We start from the raw sequence: 25,702 nt of genomic DNA on the forward strand, positions 1-25,702 counted from the left end.
CCACTCATCTCTTCTCTGAAGGAATAGATGGGTTTCAGCTTGATTCAGGCCTTTGCTCAAAACAGCTGCCAAAGATCATGATTGGCTATTTGGTTCCTGATGTCCGTTACCTATCAGGGACTCTTTTTAGTATCCTCGGGCTTGTATAACTACTTTGGCAATTGAATACGATTTATACTGTTCATCACGGACTTGAATTTCTTTTGTTAATAATGTAGACTCTTTTAATCTGACTGGCCAGGATTATAAGTCAAAATTACAGTGGCATTGCATCTTGCTCTAATCATAGATACTGCTCATGGAAATGGGGCATAACCTTCTAGTGATATTCTCACTCCAGTTTATTGATTTTCAGCTTACAAAAATAAACTGATCCGGATCCTATATACGAAAGTATTGTCTATAAATAAGCCAGCCTCGCCCTAAGTGCTCACCGCATTTTGGCACGGATCAATACAGGTTTCCGTTGACTCATCTTAGAAGAGCTAGTTCTGATTGCCATACATCTCTCTTAATCATGACTTGGCTTGATCGCGTACCCCACGTACTCTACGTACTCCGCCGCTTGCGCCACTTGTTCTGCTTCCCGAGAAGACAGAGAGAATCCGATGACCTGACTTCTTTCTCCGATAATATGCCTTCCTTTGAGGAAATATCTGTGAGTATGAACTACTTGATAATTAGGAAATGTCTAATGTGGCAATTTGGGTAGATTCACTCTGTTGAGTATATCAACGGGGGTAGCATCATTGTCGAATCTCGCACCACCGTGCAGACCAATAACTGCAGCTTTGATCAGGATATAGAGGGAACCGAGGATTTAACCACTGATAGTGCGTCTGACAGCTGTACCCTTGTTGGAGATGCAGTGACCCAATTATGTACTCTGCGCAGGGAATTGGCTAGGCGTATTATTACAGGGAGAAACACTGGTAATCCCTTTCATTCTGCGAGAAAGCCCAGTATTCCAGAGGCACCGACAAGGGTACCAACAAGGGCACCGAGTCCATCCAATAATCCGGTGGTGATGAAGCATTTTAGAGCGTCAACATTAGAGGGCGATGAAGGAATAGTTTATCTCCCAGGGCTAGATGAAATAGTAAATGGCTACTACCTTGACGCCTTGGCTTGGATATGCTAATTTAAACCTAGGTCATAGAAATGGGTATAGCGCCCACACACTATCGATGAGGCGACCAGGAAGTTACTCGGCTATGCAGGCATTCTCGATTCCCCCATCCTAAAGTCAATCATATTTCAATGTTATTATTATGTTCCGTGTCATCTTGAGTGACTCCGCGTAAAACCCCATAATTTTGCATCCATTTAGAAGTTTAAAGTCCTGCACATAAGACTAGACAGAAGTGGAAAGGTGTGTTTCTTAGCTCCGTTTATCAAAGCTAGCCCTTTCAAGGTTTGTATGGAGGAGATGCATTACCCAAGCCTCAAAGCATCTAAATGTTCACAGCATCAATATTATAGGTCTGTTATATCAAGTTAGGTTTGAAACTAGTGCCCCCATGGCGAATCGAGATTCTCCGTTTATAGCATCACCACCGCTTCCGCAGCAAGTAGAAGAGAAAAGGACAAACAGGAAAAAGCGCTGGAAGAATACACGATAATGGATCACCCTAGTCGTTAATATGCCAGACCACTATCCAGCGATATAAGACTGAGAAAAGCGTTGTTTTTACACCGCATATTCTTTCAGGGAACAAACCGATATCATTCTCAGACACTATTGGCGCTCTTTTCTCCAACTTACAGCCTTATTGGTCTTGCTCGTTAATCATGACCTGCTTCAATGACATATTCCTGCAGGCAATAATCCCACCGTGGCTCAGGCGATTCTGCTTCGATCGACGCTCCCCCGTAGGTTTGATGGACTGCGACAATGGCAGACAGGATGACAGCCAATCTAGAGATAGTGCTGTGGGCCATGATGAACCGCAGAGTCGCTCTTCGGAGTATCAAACCCCAAGGCCATTATCCTATGAGAACGAACAGCCAAACCTGCCGGCCCCAGCGAAGCATCAGAATTATAGTTTGTTCCCAAAACAGTCCAATCCCCCCTCGGCCCCCAACATACAGCGCATCAAACCAGCTTCACCTACGGACTTAGGAGAAGAGGCCATAGCGGCGATACCAGAAACCTTGCGCAATGATCAGGCACCAACAAATGGAACCAAAGGCACTTCGACTTCCAGGGACAGTGGAGAAATAATTGGTCTCCCAGAGTCAAGCTTACCCGAACCAGTAAGTCGCAACTGCTTAAGGCCTTGGCCTGAACATGCTGATTTAACCATAACTTGTAGAAACAGGCATGGTGTGTGTTTACCATGCTGGATGATTCGACCAAGGATCAAATTAGACCACTCAGTTATTTGGGTGTTTTTCATTATCCTCTTCAAGAGGCGGTCATGTTGTTTTGTGTAAAGTACCGGGAGAAGACGAAACTCATGGGCTGCTCGGTGTCATTTTTCAATGGGAAAAAGCAGGGTGCATTGAGACAAAAACTGTCTCCGTGTGTACCCAAGGACGAATGGCCATATATTCATGCTGAACATGGATTTAATCCCATGTATAGCCAGTCTGGCTTTGTGTAGATATGAATATATATACCTCCTCTCGAATATCTATTTTTTCTCGCCCGTCAACCTTTCAAACATGGACACCTTCCATTTCGCAACCCGTCGCGGTCCTTCTCCCCGGGTACACTCCGTTCGGCTATCCAATTGTCCTTGTGTCTACCACCCACTACATTACATTCTAACATTCTATCACGATGGAGGCAACACTAGCCTGACCACGAATCACTACAAGTTTTTATCTAAGCCAGAAATTTTTCACCGACTATTATGGCTTGAGAACTACGCCTGGCCCCACCCCCAAGCTGAGGAGCTTGCCATATATACGGTGCATTATTCTTGTCCCAATCTGAACGATATTGCATGTGAGATCTTCGACAAGGACGGCTCAGATATTGGACATAGTTGTTGTGGCTCCATGTACGTTCTAAAGCATCGTGCCAGCGCTACCATTACTGATTAGTATAGATGGGCACTTATTACAGATTATCTGAATTGTGGGTATCTCTTGCCCACTACAACGTCTTGTAAGTGTAGAAGCCCAACATACTGAACGTCCCAAGACTTACAATTGTCAAAGCCCAGCATCATGCTCCATGTAGCCAGGAAACAGTACGTGGGCACTCTGCGCAGTAATATCAATGGAATGTTTGAGCGGGGCAAAGAGCTGCTTGTAAAGGCCAATGTCAATTTAATCTAATGAGAATCGAACTTCGAAGATATACTTTGTACTGAAGGACAGCCGAAAGTGGATCATTTTTAGCCTCTGAATGGTGTGAATACCTAGTGGATCATTGTAAGTGGGGACAGTGTTTCAGCGTCTAATGGAGCATTCTCCTAAAGGAACAGGGAGCGGAATAGTAGCTCCACCCCAAGAGACAAGAAGTCACATTATATTCGTCCTATTTTGTTTCGCGGTCATACAATGGTACTCAGTTGGTAGTATATTGCCAATTTCTGGGTCATGGCTCGGTACACTTTTAAGTGCTTTGGATAAACCCCCGCGCCATCGTAATACTACATAGTCTCTGCATTATATACTTCCAGTCGACTATCATATTTATTTCTCATTCCATTATAAGCTGCTTTCCTTATACTTCCACTATTGAGCTACTATGGAATTCACAGATAATAATATACACGACAAATTCGCTGTCGTTCAGGTACAGCGGATCAACACAGCGCAATGCCAACAGCACTGGGTAATAACATTCAGCGGGTCGAACAAATACAGCAAAACTATTACAAAAACTGGTCTTCAGACAATCGAAGCCCCAACCACACTTTCGGACAGCATCGGATACTGTTTCACTTCTGATTCCATTACTATGGAGGCATTAAAAGACTATATATTTATTCCACCCCACATAACGAATTTGCTGAATCGTTCTTGTGAACCTTGTCCATGTGCTTACTGGGTGTGAGTGTATCTTTCTAGTAAAATATGTGGTTTATTAACGTTATAAAGGTTTTTCGTTATACATGACCTACATAGAGTAGGCTATATCAGTGAAGTCTCAAACGATGGGGTGCGGGTGTCTGAGTTAATGTCTAGGTTGAATTAGGTGGAGTAGCTGGTGTACTTCGGAAGGACATAGGCCTGGGAAGGTCTAGTCTCTGGGAGGATTGATACTTGATCTCCAGGGACACCACCGCTGCAGCAGGAGCAGAATCCTAGTACACTAGACAAGGGATCAGTGAGCAAGTCTCTAGACGCCGCTCACGTCACTGCTCCTTAATTTTCTCCGTCTTTGTCGCTATTTCTCCTGTAGATCGCAATATCCTGAACCAAGTTGGTAGCTAGTTGTGTTCGGATTTTATTTCGGTGGACTGTGTAGAACCTGGTCGTATCGATGTGACATAGCAAGTATTGATCGCTGCATATCATGTCCTTTTATCGACTGGCTTAGCGAATTGTCATTCAAGTCTATTCGGAAATAGTTTGGTAGGGAGCCATTACCGATCCGATTTGAAGCTCTGGGTAAGTGCCGTGTGCATCCCGTTTGATCGGTACTCGATGTATAGCGTTAAACAAAAGTCAATGCGGTCATAACATTACCTGATCAATCTAGCGACATTCAACTGCCAATACAATCTCCAGCAATTGTAGAGTGCCATATATTCTAGTACCGATTTAACCACCACGAGGCTCCCTGTCGCCACGTCCTTTGCGTGTTTGCCCTGGCCATCTGACAACGGCCGACTTTTGTAGTCTAGCCGCGATTCTGAAGTGGGGACAGGTGCGCGATTCGTCGTATATGGAAAGAATGGTGTTCTGGTTTCCTGTGACCACTGAGACATGATGTTGTCTATTACACCTAACTCAGTCTGGATGGTGCTGATTTTATGTATATAAGGGCCAGATACGACCTCAGCTCGGAGTCCAAACCTATACACCTCATCTACCCACTGGATAGAAGTTTGCTGAGTCATCTTCGTTACAACCAAAATGAACGAACTGCCGACCCCTGCTGACCACCTGGGCCTGGTGCCATATGATGATCCTGTGTGGGCAATGCAGAACCTAGGCTTCCAGAGGTACTACCGGCAGGGCCTCCCGGCAGAAGAAGCCGTGAGAGCCGTCGAAGAGGCCTATGAACAAGCCAAAAAGTACCACGAGTCGCCCACATTACACTGTCTGGGAGACGAAGAATGCGTTGCCTTTTTACGATCTAATGCCCCTGGAGTAATGTTATCGGTCGACTGAAAAAAAGGAATGCAACTGACATAGGACTAGATTGAGGGAACCATCGAACGAGCATTGGGAATGGAATTTCAGAATATTGTCCGGCAGCCGCCGGCGATTTTTCGTGGCGAAAGCTCTCAGTCCTCATTCAGAATGGCACATCTCGCGGGATTGTGGGAGATGGGCTCTCGGTTTTTGGGGTCGTGAGAGGTTCCGCAACGATTGTTGTGTACCCTGGAACCCACCAGGACTGGGAAAGCTTTATGTCGGAGCCTACAGCCCCGTATGAGGTCACTCTGCACAACACCCAACTATTAGTTGTGGCAGGTCAAACATTCGTCGAAATTGTGCCGACTGGTTAAACATTGGTTGTTTGGTGGGGATTTTCGAGGGAGCTAATGCTCGCTAATGCTTTTTCCCCCTTTGCGATCCCTTTGATGGTATTCCATCCATGGGGGAGAAGCTAAGGTTATTGGACTGGTACAGGCGTCCCGTGCTTTCCGAGTTCTGTCTTGTCACCGTTTGCTAGTACTCATGCAGTAAGCGCAATATACCTGCAATAAGAGCCAGAAAAGACAACTTACAAGCTGAGGGGATTGTGGTACTGTAAAGCCTTTGGTGCTGAAGCAACCTTTGTATTATCTGTTCATCCCCAATGAGGTCAGGCAGATAGCTGGTCAATCAAGCACAGTCCCAACTACAAGTAATTGGTCAACCAGTACTTCTAGATCGGGTATAATGAAGGAATGTGACGCGACCACGCCACAAGTTTGACAGACCCGGTCACCGTAAACGTATCTGGTACTTCACATATTGTGGCTTTCTTGTCGCTTCTGTTGTAGATCGTAATATCTAAGCAGGATCGGCAGTTTGCGGGCAGGGATGTTACCTTGCTGCCTTTTGTAAACCCTTGTCGCATTAATGAAACATAGCCACTGTTGATCGGTGCAGGTAAGTTTGTTCTAGATGTCGATTTTTCGGAGGTACAATGCCGAACATTGTAATTATGGGGTAAGGCGTGATTCTAGAAATTCGGAGTCGAATGGAGGAGTTGCCGGGAATGATATAAACGCGGAAGGTTTCAGTCCTTAGATTTCATGGACTGGCCCCCTTCTATAATCCGGGTCGTGCCCTCTTTTTACCACTATCTCACTTTGAAAGCTTCTCATGGGCTCATTGACTGTTCCTCAAGCCTGACGAATACAAAAAATGGTATGTTCATACAAGGTGCGTAATTTAGGGAGGATAATGCTTACTGTGTTAGAAGGTACCATGGGCCTGCCATTTCTGCTATTCACAAAAAATCAGAGTAATTCAGTGTAATCGCATAAACGAAAGGACATTCACCTAACCTCTAACAGTGCACTGAGACACGACCCTGCTTTCAATGTACCAAACGTGGTCTGGAATGCACCCTTCGGCAAAAAGACATACCAGTCTGTATCGAGTGCGGCAGGCAACGGCTGAAGGTAATCTACAATCACGTCTAGAGGGCGTATAATCTAACTGGCGTAGAGCGCTAAAGGACAGCCTGGCTCTAGGTGTGTCACGACGGGAAAGAAATGTCGTTACCCAAAGAAGGTCAATAACTTCCGGAAGACACTTTCATTGTGGACCATACTTACTTGTCTAGAGGGTCATGCGGATGCGGGCATGTTATACATGCCGTAAGAGAAAAATCAAGGTAAGTGACCAATATCTCTCCACAGATGACAGAGGAGAAAAGAGGGGGGGGGTATACTTGGCTAAGTTAGACAGTGTTCGGAGCAAATTCCTTGTGACCAATGCACGAAGCGTGGGATGCAGTGCCAGCCCGTCTATCACTGGATGAATAATAAAAACATCACTCGAAACGCTCCCGGATCATCCTTCGCAGAAGACCAGCTCTCCGTGGTTGGACCACCGGCTGTATCTTTACTTGGTAACGTTTCACGTTCTCCGACGCCAACACCAACTCAATTCGTCGATTTGAATGAGTCTCTGATTCAGCCTCTCGCATCTGATTGGGACAGCTTGCGAAATACCCCGTGCAGCCCTCAGCCAAGAATCAACCCTGAGCAAGACAATCCCCCTGATCATCATGGTCCTGGTCAAAGTGACAGTATCGGTAACACCACATGGATGCTTTGTTCGATGGCGTTTCCCCCGAACCTAGGAAATGACGTTGTGTACGTCGAAGCATATATATCTTCCTTCCACCCTGGTGGCCAGGTTGTTCTTAAGCTTACTCCCGAGACAATCAGTAAACTGGTCCGGAAACACCGACTGAACTATTGCGTGTATCCAACTACCAATGGCAATGGCCGGTATCAAGCGGAACTGCAACTGGCGGTGTTATATGCACAATTCCATCAGGCACTGGTTAATTTTGCTTATTTAATTCGTGGGGATGTTCTGGCTACCTTGTGGGAGCGCCAGGAGCAAAAGGTGCCGGACTGGATCTGGAAACATGTCAAAAATTTGATCTGGGGGTTCTTCTTCTCTCCCTTCACCTGTAAATATCGGTTGATGATGTTTTTATTGGTTGCGGGACCTATTGAAGGTTAGCGTGGGTCATAGATAAATGCTTGGCACGGCCAATGTGCACTAATAATAATACGTGTCTCCACACGAGTCGGTCCACATGACTAGTATATCACGTGATAAGCAAGCACTTATCAGCCCTTTCTCCCCGAACAGTTTACCTTTCCTTCGTCTCCTGTCTAATCATATACCCTATAAGATGCCACCTTTACAGATTAGCTGATGCTGGACGAACGCTTTGAACTAGAATAGGGTATATCGTTATGTCTTTTTCTTAACTTACCTCATATTGACTTCGCCGGCTCGGGTTTGAATGCCGTCGTATTCCCAGGTCAGACTTCTCCAGCCGATCCTGTTTGTTGATATCCCGTTTGTTCTAGATTCTTGTCCGAATAACCCGCGTCGGTTCTGTTCATATCCACGACTTATCGAATAGATGGATAGTTCCAGCTCTCCAGATTATAAGGCGCTTTATCTGAGGGCGGAGGAAGACAAAAGAAAGGCAGAGGAAGAGCGAGAGAGGGAGAGGGAGGAACGGCGGCGGGCAGAGGAAGAGCGCGAGCAAGAAAAGGAAGAACGGAGGCGGGCAGAAGAAGAGCGGGACCAAGGACGAGAACGAACACGGCCAACGACCTTTCTCGAGCTCCTTCGCCTGTGCCACACCTTTTTCTCGCTGCAGTTACGAGCTGAATCCCCGTCTCGCTCTACGACTGGGAAAATACCCCCGCCGACCGGGAAACATTGTCCGTTGCGGCTTCGGCATTGGGAAGAGTGTGCTGCCAGACAACAGGAGATTTACCGCTCTGTCTGTGCCTATCTGGAACCTTCGGGGGAGACCGTTGCGCAACTATTCACGCCGCGTCTTGTGCTGGAGGATCTTGGGCAAAGGTTTGGTGAAAGACCCATAAGTAGCGAACAGGATCTGGAGAGCTATGAACGATTTGGTGTGGAGAACTATGTTCATGACATTATCACAGAACTCTGCAAGAACCCTGCTGCCCGAGATCGATTTGGCTTGGGCGATGGAGTCAAGTTTGACAATCACGCAAACGCCCTCGATCCGATTGAGACAGACCCATCCCTACCGACTGAACCCTCGACGTACCGGCGTTCCAGACCAGATCAATTTTGCATACGTCGGGTTGATGGCGATAGAAATACGCTTCTTACGACAGTCGAGTATAAGCCGCCCCACAAGCTGTCTGTTGAGAACCTCCGCGCAGGATTGCGAGAGATGAACTTTTGGGAAGAGGTAGTCCGACCGAATTCTATCCCCACGGAGGAATCCGCAAAATTGGCGTATAATGCAGCCTGGCTGACCGGCTCGGCTATAACTCAAGAGTATCATGTCATGATCCAGGAAGGTCTTGAGTACTCATACTTGACGAACGGGTTGGCGTTGGTTCTATTACGTGTCCCTTACGATGAGCCGGGCACGTTATACTACCACCTCTGTGAGCCAAACATGGAGATCGATCTGAATGATGACCAGAGTTTTGATCAGCCGTTGACGGCTATTGCGCGGGTATTGTGTCTGTGCTTGATGAGTTTTGGCGCGCCGGTCCGCGACCAGGCATGGCGAAATGAGGCACAGAAGCAGCTGCCGGTCTGGAAGACGAGTTTCGATCATACACGCTCCCAAATACCGGAAAGAGAATTACGACAAAACCCACCAAGCTCCGAATATAGCCCCTCGGTCAGTTCCAGACGGTCGGTCTCGGAGTACCTCCCATCGTCCTCTCCGGTGGAATCCCCTACGCAACGACGTCGAATACCGACCCGGTCTCGAGCTCAGTGTGCGCCGAATACCATGGAACGAGAGGATTCTCCAGACTCTGATACGGACTCCGCTCCCGGCGGGCGGAAGCGTGGCTTCAGCCAGGTCACATCATCACCATCATCTCCATCGGTACAGCGATCTGTCTGTCAAACAGGAGGGCAGCAGAATGAACGCGGTCGGTACCAACACAACGCTCAGTTTTGTACCCAGCGATGTCTTCTTGGCCTACAGCGAGGAGGCATGCTAGATGACCGCTGCCCGAATGTCGAGCTCCATCGACAGGGCGGGACCAGCAACCAACATTTGATTGACGCCAGCGGTCTGGTTCGGCAGATTAAGCAGCAACTAGATCAAAACCTCGACCGCGACTGCACCCCGATGGGAGGCTGTGGAGCATCAGGAGCGCCTTTCAAAATCACGAGCACGGCCTATGGGTATACGGTCGTCGGGAAAGGAACCACGTCGTACCTGTGGGACGAGGTAAAGCGAGAGGCGGATATTTATCGCATCCTTTGGCGAGCCCAAGGGCGAGCCATACCGGTCTTTCTCGGCACAATTGACCTGGCTATGATCTACTTCCTGCACGGGGCTGGCCAGATCCGCCATATGCTGCTCATGGGTTGGGGCGGTGAACCCATCCACAAGTTGGAAGATGTTGAGTCGATCAGGCATGAAATTTCGCGATCGCAGAAGAAGATTCGCTCACTTGGGGTCTTACACCAAGACCTTCGGTCGGATAATATGCTGTGGAACGCCGAGTTAGGGCGGGTGTTGATCATTGACTTTCATCGTTCCCAGTTGGATAGCCGGCCGATGAAAAAGCGAATGAAGTTACGAGAGCAGCACTCGTGTGGGGCCGAGGCACACGGGCGGAAGCGACTTCGTATTGGCCAATAACGCATGTATCGAGGAACTTGCCATTTCACAAAGCTTGGATTTAAATTTATAAGAAAATCAAGTTGGGTAAATCAAGCTGGCCATACAGAAATGTGAAGAGACACAACGTGACCTGACCTATTGCCCCCTAGCTCTCCTTGGATGTTTTGACATTAGGGGCACTTCCGAAACGGCCCGTCGTTTACGTCCTCTGGGACTATGTTGGAAGCTGGCATGATGGACATAGTGAGTGAGCAGCTGCGGGGCACGCCGTCTCAACTCGGAGTAGGAATGCCACTCCAGTTTGAGGCAAAGGAATTCCAAGCCACCCTCTTGAGTTGACCGGTGTCCAAGGACGCTTGTCACAGAATCGGCTTGACTGCCTGGTGGCTGCACGGGCATTGAGCGAGGGCAATCGAACAGGGTATCTGGTGTACTCGTTCAGCCAGCGGACAATCCTAATAGTGAAGAAATGACTTACCGGTCTTTGCAGCCCAGTTACTGTTTTGTTCAGCTGATGGGAATGCCATGCTGTCATTACAGTCAGAGCGACCATGGATATGCTCTCCGTCAGACGCCGCTTGTCCTCTACTCTCGCCTGCATGCCCTAGACCTTGTAAGTTCTTTGTCAATCGTAGAGCACGGTTCAAAATACCTAGGCGTATGTTCTGTACGGCGCTCTCCGTGTCCTCCACCAACGAGGAAACGGCTGAGGCGCATTCACCGTGGGTTGATCGCTGCACCGCCATCTCGCCATAGGATGGAGACCCTCCCGCCAAAGCGGTTGGTGCGGCTGACCCGGAATGTCCTAAAGTCAAATGTGTCTGGCTGTCATGGCACACAGAGCTCAGTGAGCGATGGCTGGGCGTTTCCGGGATGGTATCACCATCCGCGTCATCCCGTCCACTGGCCCTGTCATCCTCGCAATCAATGAGGATGGGCCTACTCACCGAACCCAACATAGAATAGTCTTGTGGCCTTTCAATGGAGGTTCGACATTTGTGTCCGAAGCCTTTTCGCCATTCACGGGTAGGGCTTGTCATTATGTACGTACAGGATGATGTGGGAAGCAGCTCTTGGATGGGGAATGTGGAAGTTGCAGGCCAGTTAATCTCAGACTGGGGGACTGGACTCCTTTTATACCCTTCTGGCCCCCTTTCCACCCAGCGTGACATGGCATGGTTGCAGTCACTGTTACTCGCACTGCGCATCCGGGACATCCAACAAGCAGCAATTGGCCAGGTAGTGCTCCTTTGTGTCACGGGCAGTGCTGCGGACATGGTATCATCAGCTTTGAACAACTTCATTTGTGGCAATTGGCACTGGGCACCGCTACCGCGGACTAGCTCAGCCTCCGCGCTCCCCAGGGTTAAGAGCAATCATAGCAATATTGCATGACCGCAACAGGTTGGGATTCGCGAGGGTAACTAGTCAGATGGTATGCCAATCCACTTCACAATGGTATAGACCAACACAGGTTAGCATTCTCTAAAAGTAAACGTGTGGGATATGGTATCATACGGGGAGTGCCGACGGTGAATGTGTAGATCTGGATGGGGCATATCAGCGCGAACCGGGATTCTAGGTTATGTTCGATCCATGTCAGAATGGTAACTCAACTGATGGGAACTAAGTCAACAAAGGAGAGATCAGACCTGGCCAGAATGAATGAGCCCCAACTCCGATAGGCCGTCGAGCCATGTACCATGCACCATCCACCCGGCTCGTATTGAAGTAAGCCTGGGTCAGCCTGGGTCAGCCTGTATTTATAAGGAAATAAAGAAAAGGTCTAAGGAAAAGATGAGCCTGCCAAGTGATTTGGCAGCCCGGGCTCTTTCTTTTGCGGAGGGTTGTGGTTGATATCCATCGAAGACATGAAGGCCTGGTCATACATTATCGTGGGTACTGTATTTCGTAAACCATAAATCACGGCCAGGGGCCATCCCATTTGCAGAAGGCCGGCTGATAATGCGGTGACATTCCAGGACACGATGCCCACGAGGTCTACAGAACCCCCAGTGAACTGTCAGCAATCATGTCGCGTTCTCACATGTACCACCTAAGGGTCAGACTGGCGCGAAATGACATCCGGCGAAAGCAATCCGAGGGCCACACAACAGGACGCGGCACAGTACTATGGTAATTGGCTGCAGGGCTGGTGGCAACCGACTTGATGTTTTGCAGGATGGGCCGGCACCCTCGACCTACCAGGCGGTCGATCAAGAAAAGAGGGTGGTTCAACTTGACAGCAGACCTAGGCCAGCAACAGGAAGACAGCACATGGAATAAAGTATGACATGGTCAGATAAAACACGATCAATACACAATACGGTACATAAAGAATCTAACATGTTGGCAGTCGGTAGAAAGAGAGCAAAACTATCATAGGAGCCAACCGCGGAACAACGAAGTAAGGAATAAACGAACACACCATGATAACTTCACCTTTGTAGAGGAAGGCAACGCAACACAATGATGCAAAAAATAATATTGAAATTGAAAAGCCTTTTGAGGTTCAGATAGACGACCAAGAGTTGAGCTAGGATAAAATTTATGAGTAGAGAAAAGACGATGGTTTCCAGCTCGAGCGGCGGGAACGACAAGCTTTATATATTTCCATCCCCTTCTCTCATGTGACCGTTCTTTCCACTACCTGGTCATTGACACGCTGCTGAACGATATTTGAAACACTGGTGCTACACGAGATAAATAGAACAATGAATGTTGAGGGGCGTTGATGGCCGTTGATGGTCATTGATGTCTTCTTCGTATGGCTGCGGCTTCATTGATCAAAGAAGGGGCATTAAACCCAATACGGCAATGTCATTGGTCACGCTAACTTGAAATGGAGACTATGAGGGGCTTGAGTGGATACAAAACCCGCAGTGAAGGGGGATCATGGGGCAAGCTTCGGGGCGGTCCTCAGCACTCCTCAGCGCTCCTCAGCGACTACCACTATTCCCCACCCACCATGATCCACGAAGACAGGCCCCCTTCAGAGTAGTAAACACGCTAACGTGAAGCGGAGCCAGGAAGGGATCGGTGGATCCCTCAGCCGCCATTGCTCCACGCTAATCGTGATTCGTCGAGGTCTCCTTCGGGCTGGACCCAGACCCTTATCGCCCTTCAAGACAGCAACCATGTCCATTCAATTCCTTTGACTCCAAGAATTGTCTCACGCCGGTGCAGACACTTACCGAAGCCATCACTTGTCACGCAGAGTTGGTATGACAGATCTTCATCAAGGTCCCTCAATAAGCTTCCCACCAGATCAATGTAGATTAGGTAAGCGGTACTGAATCAGGACGACATATCTCAGTGTGACTTTACGTATTTTAGCACTTTCAATAATAGAGTTGTACGCTCATGATTTTCTGGCGAAGCTCACGATATATGGCGGCAGCATTGCGGGTGATGAGGTCAAGAAAGGTACGGGTGAATAGCACGCGAAGGAAGCAAGCGTGTGAGGAATTAGAGCCTTCCTGGGAGGAACCTAGCCATGTTCAGGATTAACGTCTATTGCAGGAGGTATAGCCATATCTCTGGGATGGACAATGATGCTCTTGAGAGTAACGTGGACCTTGCTAAGAGCGTCAGTGCTCCTCCTTTTCCGTGTGACCGTTCCTTCCAATGCCCAGTCTTTAACATGCTGCTGAACGATATGTCAAACACTAGTACTACGCGAGATAAATATAGAAATCACTGTTGGGGGGCGTTGATAGGCGTTGATGGCCATTGAGGGGCATTGATGTCTTCTTCCTAGGGCTGCAGCTTCATTGATCAAAGAAGGGGCATTAAACCCAATGTTGCAATGCTACTGGACACGCTAACGTGAAGTGGAGACAGACATGAAGGGATCTGTGGATCCTTCAACCACCATTGTCCCACGCTAATCACGATTCGTTGAGGTCTGCTTCGGACTGGACCCAGATCCCTCTCCCCTTTCAACAGACCACCGCCCTTTTCATTTCTTTCGACACCAATGATTGTCTCACTTATGACTGTGGAGAAACTTTCGCTGAAGCTATCACTCATCACGCAGAATAGGAATGGCAAAGGCTCTCCATAGGTCTCCCACCAGATCAACGTAGATGAAGTAAGTGGTCCTGATCCAGGAGTTTAGTAAGCCGGGTCCAACCACGCATGTTACCGCTTCACTATCGCGAAAAGCATTCAGGAAAGGTTCAGAAACTGTAGGAATACATGATGTGGAATATGCATAAGTTTTGTCCACAACGAGATATCTTATTTTAATCGAGGCACCATTTACGAGCAGCACACCGAACGCCGGCAACAGCATCGACAGGTATATCCTGTCATATGTATCCAACCTGGTTCCTTTCTGGCCTTTCATAGAAAATCCCAATGTGCAGGGGTTCCTCGTGCAAATGCCCAGTATGTCACCAGATTGCCATGTTCTATAGGATGAAAAAACTGTACTAAGTTTCATGGCTTGCTTTCCATGATGTAGCATCAAAGCCCACGACCCTGCTGTAGACTTTTCAGGGGCCAGCCGGTGTACGACAATTTGTACCAACTAAGCAATATGGAATTCTGTCAAAAGACGCCAATGTTACGCATGTATCAACGGCCGATCTGACCTGAAGCCCCAGTGAAAGATCGGACCGCGGCTTTAAGCCGAAATCAGCCATAGGCTTGTGGTCTGATCACCTAGAAGGTCGGAGGGGGGTGGAGCAGAGGCCCAATGTGGTAGGCCCAGATACCGATGGCCTGTGCAGTATGATCGAGTGCGAAGGTCTAGTAATATAGTACCAGAAGCGCTAGATCCCGCGCTGCGGACCGACTTCATCGCAGGACGCCGGTCGTACGACCACCATGGAGGGAGGACCGCCAACTGGCGTCCATGGCGGGTGCCAGGCGCAGACAGTCGTCTGCCTACACGTTTGCGGCCCTTCTCGTCTCCCGACCGCCCCAATGTATGAGACAATCGCCCGGCAATTTTGCCATGGATGATCAACCGTGGCCTTCCGTGCGGGCGAGAGACCCTCAGGGCTGCAAATAAGTAACCAAATCTGTTAACCATGGCATACCGTAGGATCGACGCTCCCATATGCCAAGAAAACCCGCAGGGCATATAGCTTCTGTAGATGTTGATAGGGTACCTTGGAGTCTATGATAAGTGTGGACCTTTATGGGGTCAATATTTCCCTGGGGCTAAGGCGACCGCAGGTTGTGGTAATATTGGTAGAAACGTGGCGTTCCACAAGGGCAAAACATTCCTGCGGACATTATTTTCACGCGGTACTTATCAGTCTATCAAAAAGTGGCTCTGCATAGGACTGAACGGTCCATAGGCTTGAAATGCCCGTAGGGTGTTCGCGAATATGTAAAAATGTGGCTTGCCATACGGCCTATACCTCCATGCGCCTAAATTAACCATAGGGGGCTGAACTTTCCTCGGAATTGTGGTGTTCCACAGGGCTAGGAGCTCCATGTGTCCCCACCGCCCCCAAGGTGTTCATGGCTACGAAGAAGTGTGGTTCTCCGCGAGGACTAGCCATCCGCATGCCAAGAATCCTCGTAGGGCGCCTATTATGTTGCACAACATGGCGCTTCACGGGGAGAGACTTCCCATAAGGCCGAAACTGTCACAGGGCATGCAGGAATCGTAAAAGTGTGGTTTGCCACGGGAAAGCATGGCCCGTCAGATGGTCTCGAACACCGTACGGCTAAAATCACCGCAAGGAACTGTATATTTGGAACAATTACGGCTCCCGCTAGGGCACGAATGGAATTTATTTTATTGTGGTGTACCACAAGGTCCAAAATATCCTATGCTTTGATTAGATTGCCTTTATGACTTATCTAACAATAACTACACCAACGGCTTCGGTTTCTATTGTATATTATGGCGTTCCACATGGCTTATCGTACCATAGATTTCGCCGATACACAAGGCACCATGTTTTGCCAGGGTATGTTGTAGTATTAGTGCTTTTCCGATCACGGAGAATTACTGTCGCGTAGTCTAGCCTACAAATAGTTTTCGCCGCGGGCAGAAGGAAGTGGGTGGGAAACGTTTTGATGAGTCCTTGAACAGCTATCCTCTTTCGACAGCAGTCCTACTCTGGCGGAGGTCTCGCTTCGACCTCGACCACAATATTTGTCTGGTATCAATGTGATTGATATTTTCTATAGACGATTCAGAATAGAATTTCCTTGCGTAATAGGTTACGATACGACCATATACTTAGTAGCTATCCACAGGTTACACTTCTAGCCGTTATCCGTAGAAGCCAAGCATGACTTTGTTGTTATTTCTGCTTGGGTGCTTTTGTCTGGTGCCTTTACCAATCGTTGTGGCTCGGACCTAATTTTGCTAGGCTACAGCGTTTCAAAAGTCGAGCGTTGCTTACCTTTCTCTTCCCTTCTCTTGAATTTCATTTTTTTTTCTTTCTAAATGTACATATCCTTCGTTATTTCTAGTGAGAATCGCTGGATGGGGCTTGTTTCTTACTGTCAGGGGATTGTTTTGGGAGAGACGTCTCAAGACAGCAGTTTCAGGATGGGTTTTTCACGGCAACGCTCTTGTTTAGCGTACCTTCTTGTCCTGCTGTGGACGCTAGTCCCACTATAGGTGGGGGCGCCTTGGCCTGCTGTCCATTTTCTGAAGGAGCGCCCGCTCATGCGGTACCTTTCGACATACCATTCATGGTCGTCGCCATTCACGTGACCTAACGGGCGTTCGCTTGATGGGATGGGTTCCAACGTACAAATGAAAAATAAGTTTCTCACTAGGCGGCTATCGCTTCTCGGTTTTACCGCGCTAACACCGAGAATCGTCGATATTACGGTTCTGCTAATATTGAAGTCTCTCAATATTACCGTTGTCGTAATATTTTGCAAGTTTAACACTCGCGTGCCCGAATATTATTACTCTACTAATATTCTGCCATTCTTAATATCTTCACCGCTTCGTGGTGTCGCATTAGTCAGGAATCTGTAGTGATTAAATTCATTTTCTTGCATCGCTGGAATTTTGAAGCGGACTTTCCCCATCAGTCCTTAGTATCCCTGGTAGGAAGAGCCATCTACATCAGTGAACCATCCACGTTGAGGTTCCTACATCTGAATCCCTTTTATGTCGAGCTTTCTATATAAGTAACCTCCCACTATCAAAACCTTTCTTTAAATTAATATTCTGATTTCCAATAATCTGTCCTGCTGGTAAACCTGCGGGTACCAGTACCTTTGAAGTGGGCGATAACTCGGGAAATTCTTTAATTTCTGCTCAAAGCATCATGTTTTAAATGATTGTTGGTGTAGTCCACTATCTTGGCCAATAGTTTTCAGACACAACGGCCCTCAGCTAGCCCTCCTTAGTCCCTAGTGGACCTCTCTTTGACAATCCGCCTAATTTCGAGAACACAAATTGCCACCCAACTCTATAGGCCTTGTGTGAACTTGGGGTAACGCTTATCTTTAGTAAATGTGCCTGGGCAACCGCCTTCCTAGTTGGAGCTTACATTTCCTTCCGTCCCACTGGGAATAATGTCGACACTAATTCCCTCAACGAACCCAAAATACTTGAAACAGATAACCTCCAGTTGTTGGGTATTGTAGTTATCAGCACTAGGCGCTCTTTTAAATTCTGAAGAGCCGCTATTTCGCGTGATCTTTGCTGATTTATATAGATATATATGTGATTGTGAGTAGGGAATCTGTAGAGGATTGCTAGCTTGCGTATTCAAGATTACATATATACACTTGTATATCACCTGAAATATTTTAAGGCAAATGTAGAAAAGCAGAATGGTGATATTGCATTTCCAAATGCACAAAAGCGTCTTTTGTTTCACGGGAACAGATAGCGCGTTGTGACAATTCGAAAAAGATCGAAATCTTGGAGCAACGTAAAATTGGAAGGCCGACGCCAGAACCACGGTCCCTGTCACTCATATAAACAGATAGAATACGCCAGTGTGTCCCATTATGACTCCAACAAATTCGCCCGCGTTAATTAGTATTTTAGATTGATTTAGTTGACGCTAGTAAATCCTCAAACATCTACTGATCTCGAATAAGCTCGCGATGACCAAAGGAAGAACCATCCAGCACCGGGGATCGGACACCGCCAAGGCAAGGAGCCAACAACGAAGTCGACGGAAGATTCAGCTGTTCCTAAAAGCATATGAATATTGCCAGGAGTGTGACGCGGATATTTCCTTGACAATTCGATTGAGGCATAGCGGCGAGATTGTCTTTTTTAATTCGGACGGGAGCTGGTCTCCTTCGAAAGAGCAGCTGGTAGGTTGATGTACTACTCTGTACGCCTGGTATCAGAAACTAACTAACTTAGGCGACGTACTATCCGAGACCCAAAGAGATTACTTGGCAGGAACTGGCTGCTCGATATAATCCCTAAATAGTTGCACAGGGGTATTTATGAGTGATTTATAGTTACCAACTTTTGAGGTATAGGAGGCATTATAGTGACAACAGAGCAAATTCGACATGTACTAAATTGATGTTCATCCCTACCAAAAAAAGGAAAACCTTCAACGATTCTGAATTGTTTTCTTACAACAGATTTGGCTCTGGCTCTTTACGTCCGGAGAAGAGTACTTCGAAGCGGTCCTCATAGAGGATCATGAGGAGAAGAACGATATTCAGAAAGTGTATAATAGCGCCCGCACTGAGATCGCCCTGAGGCACATCTTGCCCTGAGGCAAACCGTGCCCTGAGGTAGACCATGCCCTGAGGCAGACCTTGCCCTGAGGTAGACCATGCCCTGAGGTAGACCATGCCCTGAGGCAGACCTTGCCCTGAGGCAGACCTTGCCCTGAGGCAGACCTTGCCCTGAGGTAGAACTTGCCCTGAGGCACACCTTACCCTGAGGCAGAACTTGCCTTGAGGCACACCTTACCCTGAGGTAGAACTCGCTCTGAGGTAAACCTTGCTCTGAGGCAGAACTTGCCCTGAGGTAGCCCTTTCCATACATGCCAGTATGTGGAACACATCTCACACTATCTGGCGTATACCTACAATTCGTAATTTCTGGGATATGAGTTCCTGAGATGTTTCATAGGACTATGATTAGCCTGGTGTCTAAAATATGGAGTAACACGCATGATGTGCGGAATCTTGATTTGGTAGATGTGAATGAGGACAGCGCGAAGCGATGTTAGGTTAGATAGTTAATTCACGAAACCGGTTTAGTGGCAGCGAAGTCAGCCTCAGACCCAATGAAATTTGTTCCTAGCCAGTGATCCACATAGGACCCCAAGACCGCTGCAGTCCACTAGTCTGTCCTGCGAGCCTCATAAGTGGGGTGCCACCGATTCATAAGCCTATTAATCATTGTGTATGGGATCAACGTGACAGATAGACTTCCAATCAGACAACACCGAACACAAGATCCATTGGACTGCAGCTTAGATGGTGGAATAATGGATTAAAGAATCCCAGGCGTGTTGCGGGTTGAGGTACCATGGCTAAGGGAATGGACGGATTTTGAGCGGGCAATGTTGCACGCCCGATGAATACCACCGAGGGCAATTAATCCAATCAAGGACGCAAGTGAGAGTGCCGCTCAGATAAGTACCTAGACAAGTTCTTATTGCTTTGAGTGCAAGAAGTGGCGCATGTGATATGGATTATGCCGTGGCCATACTATACTCGGAAATAAATACTCTACGATGACTATTCAGTTGGGTAGTGTCGTTAAAAAATCGATGATCTGGAAATAGCTTCTTTAGACCAACAAACAGTACGCCGAACACTGAGGTGATCAAGCAGGGGCAATCAGGGAGTCCATAAACGGCCAAAAAGAGCATTCTTCCCAAGTCAAAATGCGCTTTCCGTATTGCTGAGTTATTGGCGCTTCCATCCCCTGCGCTAATCTATAGCAGGGTAGTCTCATGCTCTAACGTACCAAAAATTTCTGAGCAGAGACTGGAGAGGTGAATTATTCTGAAGACCGCCGATAAGGATAGGAGCCCGCGCTCGTGGGCGCTTAGGGCAATGACCATGACTAGTACATACACTTAAATTTATAAGTACAGGTAAACCTCGCCCTAAACATGACCTGCTCTTGTTCTGATGAACATCTTTGCTTCAAAAAGTTCCTTCCTTTCCAACGGGCTATCTAAAATTCGTAATGACGTCGTCCGCACCCCAGCTCACCGGTCGATCTTCTTCAAACATACCCACTTCTGACTCTGACAAAAATTCTGGCAAGAGCGAGGAGAAATCTTCGGAAACATATTGGGTTAGGTCCAGAACCTGGCGATCCTTGCCCTGAGCCACCTGAAGATCTGCGGCTCTTCTTCGTTGAGGTTGCTCCGTACTCCCATAATGGGGCGAAATGCAAATTATCGATTTGTGGTTCAAGGATTCAGCCTGGCCATTTCCATTTCGCGGTGAGCCCAGGGATGGGACAGAACAAATGGTCCGCCGTGGGTAAGTCCATTAGATATTCCACGATAACTATTAAGCTGAATGATCCATTGCTTAGATTTGTACCATATCCGCTGTTTCGAGTCAATCGCAGATTTTTCACAAGAAGAGTTTATCGACCGAGTCTGGCCTCTAACTAGAAATAGCTGGATGTTTCGAGGATTGGCAGCCAGTAGCGTCTTTGATGCCAATTACCTTGTCTCAGGTGGAATCGAGCGTCTCGTTCTCGAATGGAAAGTCCGACGGGGACAACTAATTGATGAAAGGGACGGACGCAATAGACAAGAGGATCTAGATCCAGACTTTTACGCTTTACTGAGGAGCAGGTTCGGCAACATTCAGGTGCAAAATGCCAAATAACATAGATCGATATGAATACCGTCATCTAGCAGTCACTCTCTCTCCCTTTGAGAGTGGCGGCCCAGGCGACACAAACAAATTGAATCTGTTCGATCAGTATCTTAGAGTTACACCAGTGTGCTTGTCAGATCCACACAATCTCAGTTCTATGATCGAACGTTGAAAAATCGATGTGGTAAGACCTCTCCCCCCTCACACCTCAGTAAGTCTATTGAAAGTCAATGCAAGAATCTTGCAATGGAAGGAGACCCGACCATCGATCCAAAGATTGTCAAGCGTTCAAGCGCCTGTCGGCCGTCCCTATGCTGAGAGCGCATTTTACATGGCTATTTCATCTTCATCGTTGTAAATTGGCACTCACCCGGGTAAACAGTGCTTAGATTCCAAATCAATTAATCTGACATATCTAGAAACCTTTATCTCTGCTTAAACATCAATAATCATACTTTATTTACAACGAACAATATTTGGGACTATCTGAACGCGATATCGCGGACATCTTCGACAGGCAGCAATTGGGAGACGCATCTTGGCAGACCCATACCCATAGAATATTATGCACAGTAAAATCTAAGCGGCTGGGAGGAGATTCGAGCTTTACACTAGACATAAAGCGACCTGTTATAGAAGAATCCACTATTGAGCTCTCATATAGCTGCCTTAAAAATGGCTAGCCTTCTGCGTATCCTATAGAGAAATAAGATGCCTCGCGGAATCGCGTCAACCTAAATACATCTCTAACGGAAAATCGTGATATATCTGGTAATCAAAGTCGTTGCTCCACTCCAAAACGAAGCACTTGACGAGAGCAATGACAATCGACGGACTGAGATAGGAAGGGCTTGGCTGGGGAAGCGACGATCTCCAAAAAGTTGTTTCATCCAGCGCCGAGACTTCACCATCCCATATAGTGAGTGCTATGTCAGTCACAATTCTGACTACGTCACCCGAATTCCCGCCTCCAGCTAGAACAGCACTTGCAGCCATATCTGCCATATTGTCCCTGACGAATTGAGGGTTCCAACCTTTAGCATCCAACCTCTCCGGCCATTTTGCCACAGCATAGCGAAGTGTCTCTGCTAGGTGATCCCGCCACTGATCCAGCCTGTCTTTTGCAAACGCAACAAGTATATCACGGAGCCCTCGATGGATTGACCAAGAGAGAGATGACCATGGTAGACAATCCAAGGCTCTATTGAGAATAGCTGCTTCTTTTTCAGGAACATACAAAGACACGTCGAGATCAGCACCATCTTTGCTAGGCAAGCGTAGGATGGGCATGTCTTCCAATACCTCTGCTTCCGGGTTTATCGCTTTCATGAGCAAGAAGTCGACGTCATTGACGTTGCCACCTACCATATTGTATAAGTGCCTACCGCTATGTGCACCGCCAAAGCCTTTGACAGCATATTTTAAGACCCATTGGCCCGATGACTTGCGCCCGGGGAAGGCACATTTAAACGTAGTAGATGTTTGCGCATCAATCACCCCGGCGAGCATTTGCAGGCATTTGTCGATTCTTCTGTGAAACATTGCTGGATAAACATCATTTGCTATGCTGTGTGAGTCATGTGCAGTAAAATACACACGTGCTAAGTCCCCAATAGGCCATTCGACCCGCCATTGTCCACAGTAAGCTGCATACGCGGCCCGATGACCGGAAGCTCCGCTGTGTCGAAATATTGGCCGAGCATTCGTGATGCAAAATAATGTTATCAGGGTGGTGCGGGAAATAATCGTACAAGTGGTCAATTTATGCTTGATAAGTGGATGGAGGGGAAGATCGGCCCATCCATCATTTAGATCAACCACGTGTGATTCAGGGTTAACGGTCACAATATACTCTGGCTTGACATTAGAGCTCTCTGCAAGTATTTTTGGCTTCTTCCGCGCGTCGTGTACACTGCTTGAAGCAGTTGGATGAAGAACTGCAAGCAGTACTGACCATGCAGCCTGCCCGGTGGGCTGAGCAAGAGGTAAGCGACTGACAGCTACTGTCATTCGGCCACAGAAACCCTGACAGAGGTTTGCAGTGATGAAAGGCCCAACAGGTGGTGGCTTAATGACACGATACCACGGTACATATATCTGCCGCTGGCTCCATTTGCCTAGATGTCGGATGTCTCGTAATGAATGGAAGGGGTCCGCTTGGTCGATGATGGTGCCAAATTGCGTAACGATAGAACCTAATCCCACCACTGTTGCAGCCAATGACAGCCACGTAGCAACGGTTGATGAAACATCCATTTAGAGACAATGTTGGCTAGCTAACTCTCAAAAGATAAAATAGTCGTTATCGGCGAGGTGGTTATGATCTAGATCGGAGTCCGATGATTTGATGATTTTTGATTTGTTTGAAGCCTGGTAAATCACCGATCCAGGGCTGGAAGATCTCAAATCAGATATGTGATAACTTTGAGAGATATTTAGGTCTTTTGAAATTTGTGGTTTTGGTTCGTATCTCAACTTCTGGTTCCATATGCGTCTCTGGGGTCGAGCAGAAAGGGAAAAATATCGTTTCACCTGTAAGTCCGGCTGCAAGTTCAATAAATATCACGCATACAAAGCAGAAGACAGCGAACTGACCCCTCTGTTCGCGCGCGCTAACACCTAAGCCGGCGCAAGTTGCCCTCCATTACTTGTGCGATTAATCGATGAACAACATTACCCACTATACTAACGCACACAGACGCGGGTAAGAGACCAGGCTCCCAATGGGTGTCATTTTTTTCGGGGGAGGAAGCGTTCCTGCTGACAGCCTTCCATTAGTTAGAAATTTTTCGTTTTCTGATTGGCGTCGGTATGAAAATTTCACACGTTGATCTATCCATGGCACAGATACTAAGCGTTTAGACGGAGGCCCTAGGGAAGAGTTTCGCAATGTCCGAACCATTCACATGTAATACGTAAGACACCCGTCGAATGTGTATCAACGCTGAAATAGGCATGGCGCCAACATAAGGAGTCTCGTGTTGTCCGGGGCCTTGAGCGACTACAGATAATGATCAACTACAGTTGCAAGTTGATAGCGAGCTGTACAAGCTCTTGCTCATTGTATTCTATCCTCGGAAGGCCCGGCGGAAGAGCTCGCAGTGTAGTTGACGCTAAGGTTGCGCTGTCTATATTTGTTGGTTTGCTTTAAGCGGACTAAGCTAAGAGATCTACCTAGATCATTTCCGGTATATTAGCGCTTTAGCTCCTGTGTATCATCATCAAGATCATGCCACCATTTCAGCACACATGTTGATTTGTTCTTTATTTACCATGCCCAATGTAGCGCTGCATGCGGACTAAAAAGGAAAACCTATCACACCAATTATTTAATGAATTGGAAATAATTAGTCGCGGGGATAAAGCCCTAGCATTCAACGTGGCAATGGATGATTGGACAACATAGCCGCTAGCAGCACGGTTTGAAGGGTGTGGATCCGGTCCTCATTAGTCCAAGGTAACTGAGCGGGAAGGGAAAAACCGAATGATGTGATAAGTGAAATCAATATAAAATACAGTTAAACAACGAAATCGAGTCCTCCACAGTACTCATTAATCATTTGGACTTTCGTGGGACATGTCAACTCGACTGATCAAGGTGGGTTAAGGCGCGACCTATCATGTGCTAGATTTTCGCGGGCAGGGACTCGGAGACGCTTATTACATATACTCTAGTTGCCAAGAGATTTAGACTGTCACATCAAGGCTAAGCACATTCATGTGACACAAGACCTAGTGCATCCTTTCTGGTTTCGTCAATCCATCGCAAATTTGGTTCTTCCCCCTATTCAAGATGAGCATTCTTTCAGCTAACCCAGGGATGGCTAGATGCAATATTCTGCCGCTCGAAATAATCCTGCTTATTGCCGAGAGCTTGGATCTACATACTCTAAGCTCGTTTCTTAGAGCTCTTCCACATGCTGCAAAGGCACTTGCATCTGTGCATTTTTCGATTAACGACGAATCTCGGAACTGTATAGTCCACATACTAGCAGCCGACGGAGAACACGAGCTCTTACTGCAAGTCTTAAAATGCAAAAGTGCTCTGCCTGACTCGAGAAATAAGGATGGCCAAACCCCATTGTCACTTGCAGTCACCAATGGGCATCTTCCAGTCGTCCAGGCACTACTGAATCGAAATGATGTCGACGCAAGTGTTACGGATTCTATGAGTAGGACCTTGCTGCATATGGCATCTCTGAACGGCCGAGAAGCAGTAGTGGATCTGCTCATGCACTGGTCTGGGGTAGACATCGACAAAAAAGATAAACAAGGTCAAACTGCCTTTTCACTTGCAGCAGAATATGGTCAAGAGCGGGTAGCGATGATGATGGCAAAGAAAGCCGATTTATATGCAAGGGATGTTTGGGGGCGAGTTGCTCTGCATGTCGCATCGCTTAATGGCCATAAAAACATCGTGAAGATCCTATTGAATCAACCCGATGTAGATGTCAATATCCTCGACGCTCGGCGCTGGAC

At 47.5% G+C, this 25,702-nt stretch overlaps 9 protein-coding genes across 9 annotated transcripts; 6 read left to right on the plus strand and 3 right to left on the minus strand.

Annotated features, from left to right (window-relative positions):
* The first annotated feature begins 1,557 nt into the window (after positions 1–1,557).
* Positions 1,558–3,031, plus strand: BDV37DRAFT_264800 (uncharacterized protein). Its single transcript, XM_032083714.1, has one exon. The coding sequence runs from the start codon at positions 1,792–1,794 to the stop codon at positions 2,434–2,436; it is 645 nt and encodes a 214-aa protein (XP_031935133.1). The 5' UTR covers positions 1,558–1,791; the 3' UTR covers positions 2,437–3,031.
* Positions 3,032–5,037: 2,006 nt separating this feature from the next.
* On the plus strand, positions 5,038–5,741 carry BDV37DRAFT_276630 (uncharacterized protein; the record flags this gene model as incomplete). Its single annotated transcript, XM_032085591.1, has 4 exons — positions 5,038–5,274; positions 5,326–5,447; positions 5,483–5,621; positions 5,670–5,741. The coding sequence occupies 4 exons, from the start codon at positions 5,038–5,040 to the stop codon at positions 5,739–5,741; spliced, it is 570 nt and encodes a 189-aa protein (XP_031935134.1).
* Positions 5,742–7,101: 1,360 nt separating this feature from the next.
* Positions 7,102–7,821, plus strand: BDV37DRAFT_276631 (uncharacterized protein; the record flags this gene model as incomplete). Its single annotated transcript, XM_032085592.1, has 1 exon — positions 7,102–7,821. One exon carries the CDS (start codon positions 7,102–7,104, stop codon positions 7,819–7,821), a length of 720 nt encoding a protein of 239 aa, XP_031935135.1.
* Positions 7,822–8,027: 206 nt separating this feature from the next.
* On the plus strand, positions 8,028–10,693 carry BDV37DRAFT_48104 (uncharacterized protein). Its single transcript, XM_032090735.1, has one exon. The coding sequence runs from the start codon at positions 8,234–8,236 to the stop codon at positions 10,472–10,474; it is 2,241 nt and encodes a 746-aa protein (XP_031935136.1). The 5' UTR covers positions 8,028–8,233; the 3' UTR covers positions 10,475–10,693.
* On the minus strand, positions 10,450–11,388 carry BDV37DRAFT_264824 (uncharacterized protein). The gene is made up of 2 exons (XM_032083715.1): positions 10,935–11,388; positions 10,450–10,881 (listed from the first exon to the last, which is right to left on the minus strand). Exons 1-2 carry the CDS (start codon positions 11,200–11,202, stop codon positions 10,592–10,594), a joined length of 558 nt encoding a protein of 185 aa, XP_031935137.1. The 5' UTR covers positions 11,203–11,388; the 3' UTR covers positions 10,450–10,591.
* A 3,073-nt stretch (positions 11,389–14,461) lies between these two features.
* On the minus strand, positions 14,462–15,043 carry BDV37DRAFT_264833 (uncharacterized protein; the record flags this gene model as incomplete). The annotated part of the gene is made up of 1 exon (XM_032083716.1): positions 14,462–15,043. A coding segment is annotated over exon 1 (443 nt), but the record flags the coding sequence as incomplete, so codon positions are not given.
* Positions 15,044–17,157: 2,114 nt separating this feature from the next.
* Positions 17,158–17,570, plus strand: BDV37DRAFT_264836 (uncharacterized protein). The gene has a single exon (XM_032083717.1). It carries the CDS (start codon positions 17,172–17,174, stop codon positions 17,418–17,420), a length of 249 nt encoding a protein of 82 aa, XP_031935139.1. The 5' UTR covers positions 17,158–17,171; the 3' UTR covers positions 17,421–17,570.
* A 935-nt stretch (positions 17,571–18,505) lies between these two features.
* BDV37DRAFT_289089 (uncharacterized protein) lies at positions 18,506–18,839 on the plus strand (the record flags this gene model as incomplete). The annotated part of the gene is made up of 2 exons (XM_032088384.1): positions 18,506–18,721; positions 18,774–18,839. 2 exons carry the CDS (start codon positions 18,506–18,508, stop codon positions 18,837–18,839), a joined length of 282 nt encoding a protein of 93 aa, XP_031935140.1.
* A 3,113-nt stretch (positions 18,840–21,952) lies between these two features.
* BDV37DRAFT_289090 (uncharacterized protein) lies at positions 21,953–23,479 on the minus strand (the record flags this gene model as incomplete). Its single annotated transcript, XM_032088385.1, has 1 exon — positions 21,953–23,479. One exon carries the CDS (start codon positions 23,477–23,479, stop codon positions 21,953–21,955), a length of 1,527 nt encoding a protein of 508 aa, XP_031935141.1.
* Between the last annotated feature and the right edge of the window lie 2,223 nt (positions 23,480–25,702).

The sequence above is a fragment of the Aspergillus pseudonomiae genome (genome assembly GCF_009193645.1).
Source record: "Aspergillus pseudonomiae strain CBS 119388 unplaced genomic scaffold BDV37scaffold_140, whole genome shotgun sequence".
NCBI lineage: Eukaryota > Fungi > Ascomycota > Eurotiomycetes > Eurotiales > Aspergillaceae > Aspergillus > Aspergillus pseudonomiae.

What these genes read in the sequence shown, in the direction of transcription:
- BDV37DRAFT_48104 (XM_032090735.1), top strand. Translation starts at nt 8,234, where the DNA reads ATGGATAGTTCCAGCTCTCCAGATTATAAGGCGCTTTATCTGAGGGCG.
- BDV37DRAFT_264800 (XM_032083714.1), top strand. Translation starts at nt 1,792, where the DNA reads ATGACCTGCTTCAATGACATATTCCTGCAGGCAATAATCCCACCGTGG.
- BDV37DRAFT_264824 (XM_032083715.1), bottom strand. Translation starts at nt 11,202, where the DNA reads ATGGCGGTGCAGCGATCAACCCACGGTGAATGCGCCTCAGCCGTTTCC. An exon ending in TAACTGGGCTGCAAAGACCG is followed by an intron (nt 10,882 to 10,934) that starts GTAAGTCATTTC and finishes CGAGTACACCAG; the next exon opens with ATACCCTGTTCGATTGCCCT.
- BDV37DRAFT_264836 (XM_032083717.1), top strand. Translation starts at nt 17,172, where the DNA reads ATGGGTTCCAACGTACAAATGAAAAATAAGTTTCTCACTAGGCGGCTA.